The sequence below is a fragment of the Eurypyga helias genome, unplaced genomic scaffold, assembly GCF_000690775.1.
Source record: "Eurypyga helias isolate BGI_N326 unplaced genomic scaffold, ASM69077v1 scaffold13492, whole genome shotgun sequence".
NCBI lineage: Eukaryota > Metazoa > Chordata > Aves > Eurypygiformes > Eurypygidae > Eurypyga > Eurypyga helias.
The window spans coordinates 14,620-33,614 of record NW_010234185.1 but is presented as its reverse complement, the minus strand read 5'-3'; the positions used below and the strand labels follow the sequence as shown (position 1 = coordinate 33,614).

Below are 18,995 nucleotides of genomic sequence, written 5' to 3'. Positions count from 1 at the left end.
AAACTTTTCACTAAGTCTCTCTCTCTGTGGTAAGCAATTGAATAATTTGGTTTATTTTCCATTATTTTCATTACATATAATTATTAGTAGTACTTTCATTACATATTATTTTCATATTGTTAGTATTATTAGTACTGTTAATATTATTAGTTTCACTATTTTATTAATTTATATTCAATTATTAAATTGTTCTTATCTCAGCCCATGAGTTTCCTTGTCTTTTCCTCCAACTCTCCTCCTCCATCAGAGGCGGGGTAAACGAGTGAGTGGCTGTGTAGTACTTAATTGCTAGCTGGGATTAAACCACGACACTTCCTGTTGTGAAAGTAGTAAGCAATGACATCAATAGCACTTTCTTTTACTCAGCAATTTCTTGGGCCACTAGCTGTTAAATGACAACTGTCATCCACAGAATTGCAGGGAAGACCTTGTCTGAGGGTGAAAAATCCTTCATTAGGCCCTTGGTTGGCAGGTGGAGATTGCTGGTGAGGGTAACGGTGATGCTACCACACCATTATCCCTTCATGTTGTGCTACAAATAGCCTAGTTTCAAGGACAGCATTCCTGAGCATCCCATACAGAGCAGGTGGAGTTCACTTTGCAGCTGCCATTTACGTGACCAGCTTAGATAACAATAAAAATATAGTTCCAACCAAGCAGCCTTAGTCCTGCAGGAGTTCTAAACTACACCTCTATCAAAGCATTTGGTTGAGCTAATCTACAAATTCATTGTGAGGCAGAGATGTATAGAGAGGATAAGGCATGTGAGGGGATACTAAGTCAGATGGATTTTCTGTGCTGAGATTAAAGACAGAATAGTGCGTACAATTTAAAAAAAAAAGCCACAAGACCACACTATCAGGTAAGTACAAAAACTAGAGGTACACTTCGTTTTAACAGAAATACAGAATAGTTACACGTGTAAGAATACAAGCACCTGAGGGATCCATTCTGCACACCCAGTTTTGAACAAATGCCAGGAGTGAGCAGTTTGGGTTCATTGCTTCTTTATATTCTCTCTGCAGGCATCTCCGCAGTGCGATCAACCATGGACAGCTGCACTAGTCTGCTACAACAGTCTCTATGTTTTCAAATTCTGCTGCAGAATTGTTTCTATCCACCTGCTGAAGTTACACTTGTCTGTAACAGATGAACTGTGATTTCAGGTTATACCCCTGGGCCCTCTGATATTACCCTGTGCTTGTACTTCAGGGGCCTTTGACAGCATTGGAGGGGCAGGGGTCAGCAGCCCTCTGGATGTAACTGCCTGATAACTAACGTTTCATCAGCACAAACAGTCAGGCGTTCACCTTTGTTCTACAGCTGTTGAATAGTTTACACTCCAAAAATAATGGTCCATTAGCAGACAGATGGATGGACAGATGCAGAGTTAAAGTTTTGATAATCACTTCCTACCAATATTGATTAATTGGGACATTATGTCTTGCACATCATCAAAACTGCTTTACTGCAGTGGTATGCAGATGGGAGACATCCACAGACCTCACATTTGAGGGGGATTGCTGGCAATATATTTTAGACAGCTTGTAAAATTCTGCTGTTTGTGCCTCTGCAAAAGGCTGAACCCTACAAGCAATGTAGATACAACAACCTTTAAATGCACTGCTGTTCTTCCCTCAGCTACCCTTCCCATTAGGGTGAGAGCTTGATCAGCCCATGCACTTGCATAATCTATTATCATGAGCCACCCCATACTCTCTACAATGGCAGCCAGTACCTCAGGCATCTCAGCTGCTGCCGGAGCCAGCTGTGGGGCCACAGAACTTGGGATTGCTGCTGTTGCCCACCACCTATGGGCTGTGCTTTGCCATCTGCTTTGAGCACAGGCCACACTGGAGATTCCCATGCACACTACGCCCCTGAACGTAGATGAGCTCAGGCTTCAAAGGCAGGCCACAACCTTTCCCCAGCCTCCTTTTGCCAACTGCCCCAGTGCGGTGGGGCCGAATCAGGACCAGTAACCTGTCCTTTGGCCTGAATTTCCCCCTCTCTGATGTATCTTCAGCCTACACTTGAAGAGATTTCTTCCTCTAGGAGCCATCTTGGTCTCCTTCCAGACTGGGAGCTTGGTTGGCCCAACACTAACAGTTAAATTCGGATTTTTCCTACCACCATTAGAGACACTACATGAAAATGATTAGCCAAAGGTGAACACTGAATTATTGTTCCTTAAAAATGACCTGACAGACACATGCCTTAAATCCATCCATATTTGGGCACACAGAATCCAAGGATGTTTGAGGTTGGAAGGGACCTCTGAAGAATGTCTAGTCTACCCCCCCCTTCTCAAGCAGGCCCACCTAGAGCTGGCAGCCCAGGAGCACATCTAGATAGCCATTGAACATCTCCAAGGTGGGAGACTCTACCACCTCCAGGGGCAGCCTGTGCCAGCGCTCAGCCACACCCACAGGAAAAACAGTGTTTCCTGATGTTCAGAGGGAACCTCCTGTGTTTCCGTTTGTGCCCATGGCCTCTGGTCCTGTCACTGGGCACCACTGAAAAGGGCCAGGCTCCATACTCTTTTCACCCTAACCCTGCAAAAAATGCTCCTTCTTGCCAATTAGACATTCTTGCCTTCAGCAGCTGTAACACTGGGGCTTAACATTTACTCCTACACATATTAATGTTACCACTTTTATTGTCTTTTTAGCCTCTTTAGTGTCAAAGGCTGTTGAATGCCACTTCTGACAGCTAAAACCCTGAAAGGAATGTTTGTGTAGTAGCAGATTATCTAGTCTCCAACCAAAAACTAAATCCTACCAACATTTCAGTGTTTCCATATGAGATTGTAATTAAAAACAAAAAAACAAACAAACAACTTTTTAATAAGCAGGAAGAAGTGACCAGTTTTGTCGCAATTTGCATCCTTGACATTCATATCACGGCCTGCAACTGCAGTCTTCCTTTTGACTGTAAATGCTGAAAGAAGAAATCAGTAATGTATCCTACTGGCACTGCTACATTTATCACACCAAAGGTTTATTGATCGACGACTGTATTCCATTTCACAAAGTATTACTTGTTTTAAAAATACAAAATACAGCACAGGATAAAGACTAAATATGTACCTTTCTAACAACATGAACCTTAAGTCATTCTCAAAACCCACCCTGAGACATTGGAAAGAAATACTGAGTTTTATGTGCTTTTAGTCAGCTCCCGACAGTCTGATTGCACTAATATGTACCACACAGACATATTTCCTATTTTAAGAAACCTGTTTCATCCTGTCACAATCAAATTGCTTTTGGCAAGCCTGGACACAGATACTGTACCCTTTCAGAGGCTGCAAGGTGTGAGAACATCCAGTTCTTCAGAAACACGCTGACCTTCTGGCAGCCTTACAGAAGAAATTGTGCTCCAGGAGTCAGTAGTCTTGGAAAGGCCCTGTCTGCTCCACTGGGTTTCACACTTAGGGCCTGAGAAGCCTGTATGCAACCCGTGCAACCTGTGACTTAGAATACCTTTGGGAGAGGTAAGCTGTATGTTGACCAAGGGTTGGAACACATTGATCCTGATCAGGAGGCCGTTGCATGTTTAGGAGCTAGTGACCCACATCACAGCTAACCTGAGTAGGTGAAAGCACGCGCTGCACATCCAGGCTGGCCATCAGGTCCATGCTGTGCTGCTCATGTTCCTCAGCTCCAGGATGCTTCCATTTCATACCAGGGATTACAGCACCTGCACAGCCTTGCCTTTGTCTAATAGTACAGCAGCAAGTTCTCATGAGAACATCCTTTTTCTTGAAGGAAAATTATATAATATCTCAAACTACCTAAAATGAGGCACATCCCTCCATGGACAGGAGCTATGCAACACTGTGGGAAGCTGTGGGGAGCTGTACACAATGTGGGAAAATCCAACTAGGCTCCATCCCCTGCTGCATGAATATGGGTTCCTGGCATCTGAAGGGTGTAAGATTTACTCACTATCTACATTCCTCTTTTTATTCAGTCTTATTAAAACAGTTATTTTATTAAGCCATTTATTTTAGTCCATCTTTAATGGGACCCAGAACGCAACCCCCACGCCTCTCCGTCACCTCAAGCTCCCTGCCCCCAGTGTGGAACACTCTCCATAACTCTTCTGGAGCTTCATTCAAAACGTTGCTCTTGCCCAAAACTAAGTTGGTTTGCAGTAAGGCTTTTTTGAGGGGCTAGAGCATTAGAGGGGAGAAATGAGCAATATTTGTGGGGAAAAACACACGCTTAAGCAGCACATACAGTCCAGGACAATGGTGGGCAGTCCCAGGCCCCTCAACCACTTTCATTACCCAAAAGACACATAACTTGCAAATCTCTACATTATTGCTTTGTTCCTATACAATCTTTTTTAACATTAAATCATCCACTGACAAGCAAAACACGCAGCTGAAAGAACACATATATAACAAGGTGTCAGCATAAATGCCTGTTGGAGCATGGGAACCATAGAGCAAACAGGGTTTTAATTGGTCCACATATAGCACAGCTTTTGTTTCAGGTCTTCACTGTGTTTGTCATGGAGGGGAGGCTATGATGAGACCAGCTATGGCCCTGCTTTGTCAAGGCAGGTTTTAAGCTCAGAGCACTATGGGGCTTACACCCTTAGTCTGGCACTGACTTGTTCTGCGCTCATAGACCAACATTCTCTCTTTGGGTCAGGAAAGAATGACTAAAGGATGGACAGACGTCAAAGGCACATGGAAGAAAAGAGAGGCTGTGAAGGAAGAGAAGATCAAACACACTGTGAAGGAAAGGGTAGAGGGGTGGAGAAGAATAGGAAAATCAGAACTGAGTAGCTAAATAAATATAGTCTAAAGGAAACAGCACAAGTCCTCTTATTACATTGTCCTGTAACACACTGTTCTGTACCTCTAGCCTAAGAGAGTAGCCAAGTAGGCTTTACCACACCCCCAGAAGCTGGATGCTCAAATGCCGACTAGCAGATAAGGAATGAGCAGCCCAAGCTATAGCCAGCTGGAGGTTCTGCTTTGCACAGGGAGTGAAAGCACACTTTGCTCATGTGTTGGTGGTTAGCTGCTCTGTTATGGCAACACATCTGACCCTGAACAGTCATTCCAATCCTGATGATCTTCAGATCCTGCAGTCACCACTCTGCTCTTCATTCATTTCCATCTGTGCTCCAGGTGATGATGGGTCTATCCTGTTCTTTAAAGACCCCAGCATTTTTGAACCTTGATACAGCTACAAGACATGTTAGAACCAGCCTTGCCTATTCAGGCTGTGTGCCCAAACCACTCAAGGGTAAGTTACTGACATGCAGAGTGTATCAGGAACCAACTAATTGCAAAGTACTGTATTTAAGGAATTCATTTTGACAAACTGAAACAGCCTGCTAATGCCTTTTTTTTTTCCAAGTCAAGGGCAGAATTTCCATTGACACACAGCTGAGACAAGCATTCTCATCAGGGTTATATGACATATCAGTTTTCATATGCAGCTGCAGCAATGCTGACCATGACTAGCCTGTCTACTGGCTCAGGAAAAAGTGCAGCCACATGAGCAGCCACTAGTCCATGGGCATGCAGCTATTTTTTGGGAAAAAAAAAAAAATCATACCAGATAAAGTCTAGACCCGAGTTTTGTTTTCTTCCCCCAGCACACTTCATTGGCTGCTTGGTGCAGTCAGAGCAATAAAATAATTCCTCTGAACATTTGGGGTTTTGGGGTGAGGGGATTGGAATCAGCAAAGACCTGGCCAGCCTCATGTCATCATCTGCGTCCGTGCCTGGCTGCTGCAGGCTGTAACACCGTGCTTTGTCTGGAAAGCGAGCAAGCATTCAGAACACGTTACTCATAGGCTGCAGCTCCTGGCAAAAAGTCACCTTCATGCCACATAACTCCCAGGTAGGGAACTCTGCACAGTGACTGCAGCTTACGAGGGAACTCTCCAAAACCACTTGCCCCAGCTCCTGCAAGATCCTGTCGATATCTGCAGGGTGAGATCCTACTCAGGCCTAAGTGGCACATGAACTGTGCCCTGTTGCTTTTAAGGATGAGAAGAACCATTACAGCCTTGTGATTTCATTTTGCATCTGTCACAGACCATGACACAAGGCCAACTTTTCCCTACTGCAGCTACTTTTTCACTATGCTTCTACAATCAAAGGAGTGGGAGGCTCCTGAGAAAGCTACCTCAGGCTTCTATAGTACCCAGCTTACAATGCAAATGCAATTAGTGTTCAAGCCACAGCTGCAGAGAGTGACCTTCTAGTGCCTTGTCCAAATGTTTCTCACTCTGATAATCTGTAATTCCATTTCCACGAGCTGGGTGGGTTATGTCAGGTTGTGCTTGACCAAATGATTTAAAGAAACTGCAGGAGATGTGCAACAAGGATTACCCCAGTGCATAACAATGACTTGGCTGCATCCTTCTCTCAGCAGCTGTGATCTCAAGGCCTGTCCTGTAAAAAGCATCACTGGGTTTCAGCCAGTCATCAAGCTACAAAATCCTTTTTCATAACTTAAATCAATATCTAGAGAAATAAAAAATTAATACAATTTTTAGTGCCAAACTCCCCAATGCTCAGACAGGAGTTTTCCCAGAACTCTGAAAAGACTAACCACAAGGAGAAATGGTTTGGTCTGTTTATATTCTATCAATTCCCCAGGAATACAAATGCAGGTAACAGAGCTCAGCACAGTGATTGGTTTTATTTTGCAGGAATCCAAATACAAATTCAGCTATGCTTTTGTCAGATATAGTGTTAAAATTGGGAGGAAAGAATGAAAAAAAATTTGAAGCAGACACACTGCATATTTCTTTTGTGGGTTATTTCTTGTGGAACATTTGGAACATCTTGTGTCCATTTCTTTCTCTCCCTTCCAGAGCCAAAGGCAAGTCAGGCTGCCAGGTTCACAGTCCATGTATGATCACAGTTTATCATCAGCAATTCTCCTGATAATGGATCAGTTTAGAAAAATTAGCTGTCTTAACTAAAAGCAAAGTTGATGAGTGTGTTTTAAAAAGAGAATATCACATTTCTCCACTTATTCTATCTTGTTAGGTACATAAAGGAGGTACTATTATTTCCTTCCTAAAACAGCATCATAGATTTTTCCAGTCCTCCGGACTTGAATCTCTCCAAAGCCAGCTGCCTCGAGGAGCTTGCTGTACTCTGCTGCTGTTCGCTCTTTTCCTTCTGTCTGGACCAACATATTCATCGAATACAGTTGCGTCTCCAAAGGACCACTTCTATCTTCATTCAGAAGGGATTCAACCAGCAGCACTCCACCGCCTGGTTGAATAAAGAGAAAGAAAACACACTGAGCTCTGAGAAGACGAGAGATTTTTCAGCTGAGGTATTAGACCAGATCCTAACCTTGAGTTTCAAGAAGAAGCAGCAGCTTCTACGTTAAGTCATATTTCAGCATCACAGAAGACAACGAAAGAGCAAAAGCAGGGGAATGGTACCTCTGCTTGGCTACATAGGTACTGCTGTACCAGGGCTGAGGGGGATGTTATGGCTGGGATGGAAATTCCTGTTTCCCCCAGCTGAAATCTGCAGGAGCTTACTGATTTTGCTGAGAACCCAGCTCTCTAGGCAGTGTTTTCAAAGCTCGAGGGTTTGATGTGATGCTTAATGGGATTTTTACAATGACGTATACACCTGTCAAAGCAATACCCCAAGTCCCCAGTACAGGAATAAACCCTAATATGTTGAAAGAGGAGTCCCTGTGGAGAAGGTGAATAAAACTGGTAATCAGACAATGAGAAATCAGACCAGGCCCTGTTTGGCTCAGCTGCACATGAGTGGCTTAGGACAGCAAAATACTAAACCAAGAAACCCCTGCACTGAAAGTTTGCTGCCCAAATGGCGCATCGAGACTGGTGTGCTTCGTGTGACTGATGGTTGAGAGCCTCCCTGCCCTTCAAGAACTCACTCCTACCAGGTTTGCAAGCCTTATGGACTTTCACCAGCAGCTCCCTGCATTTCCCATCATCCCAGTCGTGCAGTATCTTGGATAAAATATAGAGCTCAGCTTCTGGAATTGAATCATTAAAGAAGTCGCCTGTAAAGCAAGGATGCATGAATTACACAAAACCCCCAAAACACAGAGGGCTGAGTTAAGCAAATATTTTTAGTTCTGTCCAGTTTTAAAGACTCTGGAATTGCCATGTCCAACTACCCACAACAGACAGCAACAGTTAGCAGGTAACTGAATTGGGGATTTTGTTCTTGTTCAGTCTCATAAAGGTATGAAACATTTAAAAGCAGTAGCTCATCTAAAACAGCCATTAATGTACAAAGAAGAATTTGAGTCTAAGTTTTCTTCAGTGACAGGAATTCAGATTCATAAACCATTAAAAAGAAGAGAGTTTCTCATGTTTTCTGTGATAAACTCATGGAAAAAAGAAAAAAAAATCTTATCTAAGCAAATTTTCAAAAACTTTCAGTAATCACAGAGCTATCTCATAAATCCATAAGGAAAACACCCATACCTCCTACCTCCTAGCACGACCTTTATCATCATGCCTTTTGTTCAGCACCTGGTGTATTGAATTAATATTTTTCTCTCTGCGCCTTACTTTGTCATTTCTGCTCCCTTTGCTTCACATCACTGGTACACATAATATTTCCTGTGTTTCTCCATCTTTGTTTTTAAATACTCCCTTCCTTCCCCAAATGCTTCTTTCTGCTCTCAGAGCTTCAAGCAATATTAAGTCATTCCAACACTTTGAAGGCTTTTGATAACATTAAAAGTTATATCTCCTTATATTTATTTTTATCATAGATGGTACCAAGATCATGACAGACCTGCAGGCTGGGCAAGAGAAGCATGGGCTGGCTCACCCACATTCACAGCCTGAAATATCTCAGGACTTGAGAGTCTAATAATCATGACCAGAGAAGGAAAGCTCAGAGCCGGCCTGCCATCCTGCACATCTGCCAGAAGGTCTGCACAGGCGAAGAGGGAATGCTAGGAAGATTTAAAACATGGCAGTTTTGAAAAACTGCAGGACTTTTTTTTTTTTTTTTTTTTTTAAAGTACCCTCGTTCTAAGCAACCAAATAGTTGTGTTCAGGAGTAAAGAGTTTCTGGGTTGCTGAATAACCAAGTCGTGCCTCTTGAGAGGCGGCAGCTGCAGGTGCACTACTGGGACAGCCCCATGGTAACAATGAATTGGTGACCTGGGCTGGGGAGGCTGCAGTCTGAGACACTCCTCCCACCTAAGGGGCAGCTGGAGGTCCAAGCCTCCAGCATGGTACCTCTGAGCAGAAACAAGGGGCTCGGGAGCAACAGCCATGACAACACTACACTGCTGTCCACACCTACCTTCATGGAAAGCAATCCGATGCTCCTCAGGGGGAACAAATTGCTCTCTGGCCACTTGCACGACTTTTGGCAGGTCATAAATTGTGACCGTGGAGTTCGGGTACAAAGAAACACATGCTCGGGCTAAAGCTCCTCCACCTCCTTTGGGGAGAGCAAAAGGAGGTCAGCACTGGCACAAAACCAACCTATTCGGCAACACTCCCACAGAGTGATGCAGGAAATGGTGCATTCAGCCTCATGGCAGCTAGCAAGGTACATTTGCTCCCCATGTGTTGCTGAAAGGGAATAAGAGGGACAGGAGCTTCCTAGTGCTATCACCACTCCCACATTTCTCTTTCTAACCTAACCAAATCAGTACAACACCCCCTTTATTGCCAAAACATGCCCTGCTTTCCATTGCTGTACCTGTCACAAAACATAGCAGTTATTTTTATTTTCAGAGGTTGTAAAAGGCAACAGTTCATAGTCTTATAAAAGACCTACTGACACTTACCTCCCAGGTCATAAACCTGCCTGAAAGGAGAAAGGTCAAATGCAGCAAGAACATCTCTGCCACATATACTCCATACCGAGTTCTGGCCAGCCATGAATTTCAGCATTTCTTCTTCTGATCTAGTATTGCAAAAGAACACAGCACACAGAAAAGGTAACTTACAATATCCTTGGTGATTCCTATATTACAACTTTTAGCTTAAACACTAATCTCTCTTTTTATTGACACTGAATATACTCGTTTTGCATATAAACCTATCTTGAGTCTTACTGCAGCAGAAGGGTACAGCTATGCATTCATGCATTTAAATAGGGAATTGAGACTAGCAAAGTCCACCAGTGGGTTTTTTTCCTTCAACTACTATTGTCTCTGCAGCAGACACCTGTGATATGTTTATCAGGAAAGGAAATTATATACTTCTATTCAAAATATCAGACAATGTCTCAGTAATGGATGTTGTTGAGAAAGGAAAAGGCTGCATGACTGTTCTGGTGACTGGGATTCTCACAACATATTCCATTGTCCTGAGCCATAATTAAAAACATTTTTTTAATCTAAAAGAAGATTAAAATGTCTATAAATATACTAATGACTACCTGTACATTGCTCCAAAAGGGTCTTCAGATGAAATGCCAAAAGCTCTTTCATATTGGTTTCTTCCTTCACTAAAACATCAACCAAAAAAAAAAAAGGCATGACTGTGGATTTCTTTTTCTTTTACCCCAAACACTCCTCGGGGCTGTAGTTTCAGCTAGCTCATCACTGTGGAAGGTGCTCAACTTTGTCCAGAATATATGCCAGCCTTTTGTAATGGCCTTCACTTGCTGTCCCAAAACATGCCTATACATTTCTTAACCTTTCATGAGAATGACTGGTTCTTTTCAAGACCAGGCTGGATGAGGCTTTGAGCAACCTGACCTAGTGGAAGGTGTCCCTGCCCATGGCAGGGGGGTTGGAACTAGATGGTCTTTAAGGTCCCTTCCAACCCAAACCATTCTGTGATTCTATGACTTCTGTGAACACATCTCAGCTACAGGGGTGAGACTGGTGCAATCATCACCATCACACACACCATGTTTGATCATTAGTTGCATGGACTGGAACAATTGAGACTCCAGCCCCATATTAAATACTCCTTCACACCTTTGCAACAGAAGTATCCTTAGCTGTTATTACCTCAAGAACCACTGTATTGATCAAGTGTTCTCCTGAAGGTCAAACACACAGAAATCTGATTCCTAGATCACTTCTACCATCAGAACAAATGCAAACGGAAACAAAGAAAAAAAAACCCCAACATTGGCTGTGTTAAGAGCTAAAATTATCTGCTGTATTTTTTTTGAGAACCCACCAGCATTGTGCCCTTCCCCAGACACACACAGAGTAGCCACACAAACGCCGCAAAGCGGTCTGCAGTCAGCACACACCACTCCTCCTTACCTCACAGCATCGGCCAGGTAGTGCCAGCACACGTAGACTGTATTGGAGTAATACATCATAATATGATACTGAGACTTGGGACTTGATTTTGTAAGGTAGATGTTGGCAATTTCTGTGTTTCTGTAGAGGGCTAAAGGGTGAAATAAATATATTTACTAACACACATGCAATACCACCTCACCAAGCCTATCACACGGCATGGTACTTATCAACAGAAGATGTCTGTATGACCAAAGACACAATCATGTTGCTTCTACAAGCAATCCTTCCACTGCAAAGAAGAGCAGGTGAGAGCTGCCAAAACGTGTGTTGCCCCATTCAATGTGAATAAACACTATCTACCTACATTTACTCCAGCACCAAACATTTCTTTCAGGAACAGCAAGAGGAATGCCTTATGAGTGTTATCATTTACCTATAGGCTTCTACTATCAGAGGAAGTTTTTGGTATGCTCTATTTAAGTGAAAAGCCCTGGCAGACAAGTCTTTTTTTTTCCCCAAATCCAAGTCAGCAAGTGGGAGACAAGTGCCCCCAATATTGTGCCAAAGACACCTACCCTCCCTCAGTTCACCAGGGCAGGACCTTCTGCAGAGAGATGAATGCCCAAAGGACTCACAGAAAGCTCCCCAGCTTCCTCCAATACATCTGCAGTGGCATCACTGACCCATGGGACTGGCATACAAAAGGAATGTGAAAGAGAGATCCTGATCTCCCTGAAGTCATTGGGCAACCACTGTAAGACCTAAAACAGGACAAGGCAACACAAGCCAGGGCAGGGGACTCTGGCTAGTCCTGACCAGCTGTCTGATGACCACAGATCCCTTCTGATCACATAGAGCCAACATCTCTGATGCAAGGGCAAACTTACATCACCTCTCAGTTCAGATCAGCAACCTAACAAAATACTTCACACAGTGGTAAAACCCCAAAGAAAATCCAAGGGCTTTAAAATCATGCTGTTGTCTATTCACCTTGGCATTTTGTTTTCAGGTTTAAAATCATGCTCACACCTCAGAGTTTTCTTGAAACCAGCTCTGCAGAGACTATCTTCTCCAAGGTCACCTGAGGCTCTTGCACAAAGAAGTTTAGGGATATAGAGCCCTCCACCTGGGTTTTACTTTATACCTTTAATCATGCTGACATTTGCCACTTCTTTCAGCTGAAGAGGGGATGATGCTCTCAAGAAATTCTCTTCTCCTTCCAGCTACAGTAACTGGCCTAACAGACACCTAATTTCTGAAAGCATCAGAGGTTTAAGTCTTTTAGTTTCTTCCCCTTCTTTTGCCTTTAATACCTCCTTCTGGTGTCAGCTCCACTGCCAAGAGCTTCATTCCCACACAGGCATCCAGCAGTCTTTCCATCCCCGTGGTGCTGGTGCCCAGGCAGGCAGCAATGGCATCTGAAGACAGAGGCTCTCCTGACTCCAGCAGGAGATCAAACACCCCCAACTCACAGGCAGTGAACATAACCTGTGAACATGGGGGAAAGGAAAGGAGGGAGTGAGGAATCTGGTGAAAGCACCAAAGCCTGTTGCACTTCAAAAGCTGCTTTGTTGGAGAAAATACACAGGTAATAAATTTTTTTTCACATAAAATCATTTCATACAAACAAGCCCAATGATTAAACTGAAGTTTCTCTGAACACAGATATTTCCATACAGTGCTTGTAGTGCACCTTTTATTTTTTTTTTTCCTTTTCTGGTGAAGACAATGGGTTTTGGCTCACAAAGGTTTCCACTTAGAGACCAGGTTTTGTGTGTGAATATTGCCTGCCTCTTCCTCAGTTTCAGAGCACATTGTCACAATCTCCCTTGATTTTTTCACAGAGACCACAAAGGCAAGACTGGGTGGTGGTGGATTTTTCTGTTGTTGTTTTTGTTCTTTAACAAAGGATCTAATATATGCTCCAGTCAACCCTGGAAACTCTCCTGTGGCTTGCAGCAGGGGGAATATCCCACATTGAGCACCCTGCTTTCAGTGACTGGCATGCACGACTACAGCGGTACCCCTGAGGCAGGGAGGTTCCTCTCAGCCATAAGGACAGCCTCATTCGGGCCTGCAGAATTGCCCTGTCTTTACATAGAGAAGGAAGGTGTGTAACATCTCCAGGAACAACTCTCAAGCTTCAGACAGACATATGTAACTGAACATAAAGCAAATATCCCTCCTTAACTGTACACAGTCCAGTTTACAAGTAATAGCCCACTTCTCAGGCCACAGAAAAACTCCCAGAACAGTAACGAAGGCATCAACTCGGTGGCCAGCCTGTATCTATAATGCTCCACAGGAAGCTCCTTTTACCCTCAATAAGAACATGGTTTAACAAAAGTCGGGATGATTTCTCAAAAACATAGTACCAGCATTACTAAGGAAAGCAGTGGGCACTCTTCTTTCTGACCATGCAAAAGGATTTTTAATCAATCATTTTCCCTCTCTTTAGTGTCAGCTTTGACTTTCAGGAGCCTTAGAATGCAGCAGTATTTGTGCAACCCAAAGAGCATTCCTTCCATTGCCATGTTGGCCAGAGGTGCAGGAAGGGACAATAAGAAAGGTAACTAAATAGTAAATGAGGAAAAAAAAAAAAAAATCACCACTGCACTGGATATTTTAAGTTTATGCCCCTGTGCTTACAAACACAGAAAGGTAAACAACATCAGTAAACATTAAGGAAAGTGGAACTACTGGTTCTCCCTCTGTGCCTTAAATCAAATGCTGTTTGGAAAAAAAGTCCTTATAGCAGACTCTTTCTTTCACCTGAAAAGAGGCAAGACATAGAAATTCTCAAACTCAGCCTTTTCTTAACTGCAGACAAACCATGGGAGAGGAAATTAAATTCTTTGAGAAGATATTTGAAAAAGCTTGTTCTTTGCAGGGTTTAATGGGGGTGTGGGAGGGTGAGGGAAAGGCAATTGAAGTCACCCCTCTGTTTCTCAAACTTCAAAAATGGTAAGTGGGAAGAAATCCCACCACCAAAGGAATCTTCCATATTTGAGGCAGTCAGACAGCAAGCCCTCACCTATAAACCCCTGTGTTTTTTATAAAGCCTCATGCAGACAAAGGCTGCTCATCCAAGTCTCCATAGGGCAGAGTGGTCTCAAGAAAGGCAAAGTCTATCTTGAATGGTCAGGTTGCTTTCAAACGTTTTCTCTTTTCAAATTTCCTCCCTGCCTAGGTGAGCAGACAGGATGCTTCTGTATGAGATGGTTTTCATTCCGAAGACTTAGATTCAGGACCTAAAGTGAGATCCTTGAATATTTCTGTCTGCATACTCTTAGACATCTATACAAGACTGAATTATATGTCTTACCTTTGAGACTAAAAATCCACTACTGTATTGCAAGATGATTTGAGGGTAGTCAAGGTCTTCTGGGGAACCCATCTTCCTGCTGGACTGAGGCACAGATTCTCTGGTCCTCTTAAATTAAATAAGCTGCTTTTCACCAGGCACAGAGAACACCACCTGATCCACTTAATCTTATTGCTACTGAGCAACACATGGGTTACAAAACGTGATAGCTTATTTATCTGGCTTCAGTGGGGTTTTCTACCAGGTTCAGCTGTTTCTTTGGCTCTTCCATCATCAAGTACAAGGCTGAAGAAGCAGTGCAGATTGTATTGTCAGTTCAGCAGTCTGTTAACATGCTCATATTTCGGAAGCACTTGAAAGCTCGTAACAAGCTAAAAAAAAAAAAAAATAAGTGCAGAACAGCAACTCAAGAACCTGAATCGCTGTGATACTGTAGGAGTTCATAAACCAGAGTCTTACTTGGGGCTTGTTCAAAAGCAGGTCTACTCCATCAGGACGGCTCTTTGATGCTGGAAAACTTCTCAAGAATAAAAATCTTTACATATATGAGTCAGCCCAGTGATGTGGCCCCAGAGGAAATATGACAATTTGCCAACACAATTCAAGGGAAACAAGGATATTCACAGGGGTTTAAGCGTGAACGAATATCAGCTTAGCTCAGAATGGTTACAGCATGCTCCTGGCCAAGCCTGGCATCTCCCACAGACCTAATTCCACCCACCCCTCACTCAGGCATATGCACAGCCCTTACCTTCACCATGCTGAAAGAGACTTGTTCAGTCCCAGGTCATGTACCCAGGGCAGCTCAGACCTTACCCATGCAAGAAAAATGGCTGGTCTACCTACTACACAGCAGGCAAGAGCTGCCGAGGAAATAACCTGAGGGCAGAGTCCACACAAGGACTTGAAGTAGAAGAAGGCATCCCACCACAGTCCGTGCCTGGAGTAACTTCACCACGGTGTGCTTCCCTGGCCTGGTTTGTAAGCCATGCCCACAGACTGGATAAAAGAACCACAGGGGCATAGCCAACGGGGAGCTGAAATTGGCTGTGATGGGCATAGGTCCAGGTGACCCCATCCCTAAGTGCAAAGCAGCCAGTCCAAAAAGAATCTGTAAGCCTGTTTGTTGCGCTGCATTGTTGCAGCGACAGGTTTGCTCAAACAATGACCACTCAGGTCAAGCCTACAAAGAATCCACTCTTGATCCTTTCACATCTTTTGCAGGTGTCCCCCCCACACCACACCAGCTTAGAAAGCAATGCCTGTTTGATAGCAGCACCACAGCAGGGGTGTCCTACTTGTGCTTCGACCTATTTTGTCAGAGCAGGGTGCTTAGGGATAACAAAACATTCTCATTTCCAGCTGGCTGCCACAGTCTTCCTCCCTTTCTCTGCAAAACTGACCAGGGGCATGCAGAAAGTCCTTGGGAAGCAACAGTGAAATGGCAGTTAAATGCCAGATGCGGCATGGATTTCAAGTTCACCTCACAGTTCTTTCACTGAAAAATTAAAACCCTGGATTAGTTTCCTGAAACCTCTCTGCCTCACCGTCCATTGCTCCAGCTTGTAAATGCCTGCCATCCTGCCCATCGTGCCTTGGTGGGCAGGAGCTGCAGCTCTCAGGTGAAAAAAGGCCCTTCTCAAAGACTTCACAAAGTCTTTGTGTCGCACATTTAGTGACCCTTCAGGTAACAACATTAAATGAAACCTGACTCAGGTAATACAGTGATGGCAAAAAGTTACTAAATAGCGCGTTTTCAGTTGCAGCTTTCTCCATGCTTCAGCATTATGTTAACGGACAAAACTTAAGCAATACAGTGACCACCATGCAGCTCCACATTCTGTGTACATTAGCTCAGTGTATGTTTAAAGACTGCACTTTACACCTTTGTTCCAATGCAAGATTTTAATGTTCTTTTCCTTTCCTAGAAGTAGGGCTGTATTTATACGCTGCTGCTTAAGGTTAGTTCTGTACTTCCCTCTTGAACCTGCCTCATTTTAGAAGCAGCAGGCTAGTATGAAGTTTTTCACACGTTCCTTTTGACCATCTTGTGGATGCAGTGAAACTTTCTCAATGGAAAGGTTCCACTGTAGAATCCTTCTGTGAATCTATGTTTTCCATTCAGATCCTTACATTTCATCCAAAAGATGTATTTCTTGTAGACAGTAGTAAAATATCAACCTACTTGGAGTTATTTGTTAAAGTTAGCTAAGCAGATGTCAATTATCAGCTTTTTTCCCCACTGTACACCACTCAGACAGTACGTGTGGCCTAGGTTCTACCACCACAGGGTCTCCAGATCCAACCATAAAAAAGTTTCAGTAAACACCAAGCTGTATAAACACTTAGGCCCCCTCATTCTGGCCAACACAGCCTGTAAACACAGTGCTATTGTCTTGCTAGTGCACCAGATGGGTTAGACACTAATATTCTGTTTATTTTGTGCTGTGGAGGCTGGAGATCACAACACACCTCTCTGCCAGAGTGGCTGTAAATCTGTGCCGCTTGCATTTAGCAAGGCACAGTTTCTCTGAAGGAAAAGCCTGGACAAGAAGTTTCAAGAACACAGCTACATTCATAATGGACATCTTCCCGTTATCCCCACCTCAAGGAGTGTGCACGAGCTCAGTTTCTAGTTTGGAAATTCCATCTACACACGTGACAAATTCGACTTTGCTGAGTTCATTCACTTGCTCAAATCTAGACCCATTCTTGGTGAACATGCTACAGCTTTTTCAGTTCCTCAGATCCATCACAAAGACAGTTCTATGGGGAAAGAATGCTCAAAAACTTTTAAGCCTCCATCAGTATGGATTACCAGGTTGAATTCTTTCCCTGTCCTCTGATTAAAATAGAAAAATAAACTGTAAATAGATAAATATCACTAGCCAAGGATAAATATCACTAGCCCAGAGTTTAGGAAGTTGTAAGAAAATATAAATGTTTCTCTGCTAAAGGCCAATTTTGCCTGCCTGCTACTGAGAAACAAATCAGTGCAATTTTGCCGAAGTGTAAATATTTCCCATTCCCAGGATCATACAACTATTCAGACCCAAGCCACCAGCCACACTGGAAGCAAATGCTCACCACACTGCATTATACATTTCTCTTCCGTTGAGCTAAGCAAAACAACTGTAGGACGAGCTAGCTGCTGCTCACCAGCTTACAGACCACTTCCTGCAAATGACTGAGCCGCAGATCGTTCATCAGATATTACAGTGACATTTATTACAGCTGCATTAAAGATTCACATGTGTGAAAATGCTCAAACCTTAATCCTTGTAGGTTTAACTAAATAGCAGACAGTTATGTGCACAACTGTAAGACTGGCATGTCCTAACAGGCCATAAATTCACTTAAGGCAAAGTTATAGGGTGCAAGAGGCTCTGGCAATAAAATGACCAAACAGTTAATTAAACCCACTTGAATCACTTTTTCAGTTATGACTAAATCTGCCTGTTGAGGACACCAGATGTAATCATCTAACGGGATTACTACCAGTAGCAAGATGTAGGGGAGGATGGTTGCAGATAACCCACACCAGATTGATGCAAAGCCAAACAGAGTGTGTTGCTGTTTCCAAGTAAATTGTTAGTGAGGCTTAAAGTCTAAGCTCCTTTTCAGCTACAAATGCATTCATGAAGATGAAATTGCAATGGCTTGCTTTGTCTGAAAATCCCATCAAGGTTTTTGTCATAGCACTTAGACCACATGCTAAAGCCTTCACCTCCACAGTCCAATTTTGGTGATGAATTATTTGCCTAAATGGCTCACCACAAAAAAAAAAAAAAAAAAAGAGTACTTAATTTTTGCATAACATTTGAAAGGAAGAAGTTATCTACAAACAAAGCAGATTTAGTAAATTTAATGTGCTTGCCAGTGAGAAATGGCAGGTGACACTGTTTTTATGCATTCAACCTCCCTTATAAGCAACACGTAGAGCTCTCAGGGACGTGACTGCAATAAGGAGTTTCAGTAATGCCAGTATGGAAACAACTGTGCCTCGCTATCATTAGTAAGCCTCTAAGTATGCCCAGCTTATATTAGATGGCCTGGAAGTGCATTAAGATAATACAGTTTGTGCCTTTTTTTTTTCTTTCAGAATCCTAAAAAGCCAAAATTCTCAGTATCATATTTTTTCTTTGAAACAGAACATCCAGTTTTAACAAAATGTTTATTTTCTTCTTTATAACTTCTAATTCTTCTCATGTTTTACAATAGATGCATTTTCCTAGTAATATGACTATTGCTTCTGTCAGTTTTCGACACCAACTTCTCCGCCCCCCCATTTACAGCACACATGGCAGGCATTTGGAGCGGGCAGGAAAACCTGTACACCCAGCTCATTCTCTAAGCAAACCCTCCCTTCTCGGTTTTCTTTATAGTAAAAACTCTGACTGAGAATGTCTTTTAAATCCCATTACAAGGAATACAGAGTTGTTCTTGGTTTAACT

The 18,995-nt window shown here is 43.1% G+C and overlaps 1 protein-coding gene across 1 annotated transcript; it reads right to left on the bottom strand.

Moving 5' to 3' along the window:
* Positions 1–7,049: 7,049 nt before the first annotated feature.
* ASMT (acetylserotonin O-methyltransferase) lies at positions 7,050–14,613 on the bottom strand. Its single transcript, XM_010161981.1, has 8 exons — positions 14,542–14,613; positions 12,530–12,704; positions 11,235–11,364; positions 10,391–10,459; positions 9,795–9,913; positions 9,302–9,442; positions 7,914–8,036; positions 7,050–7,261 (listed from the first exon to the last, which is right to left on the bottom strand). The coding sequence occupies exons 1-8, from the start codon at positions 14,611–14,613 to the stop codon at positions 7,050–7,052; spliced, it is 1,041 nt and encodes a 346-aa protein (XP_010160283.1).
* Between the last annotated feature and the right edge of the window lie 4,382 nt (positions 14,614–18,995).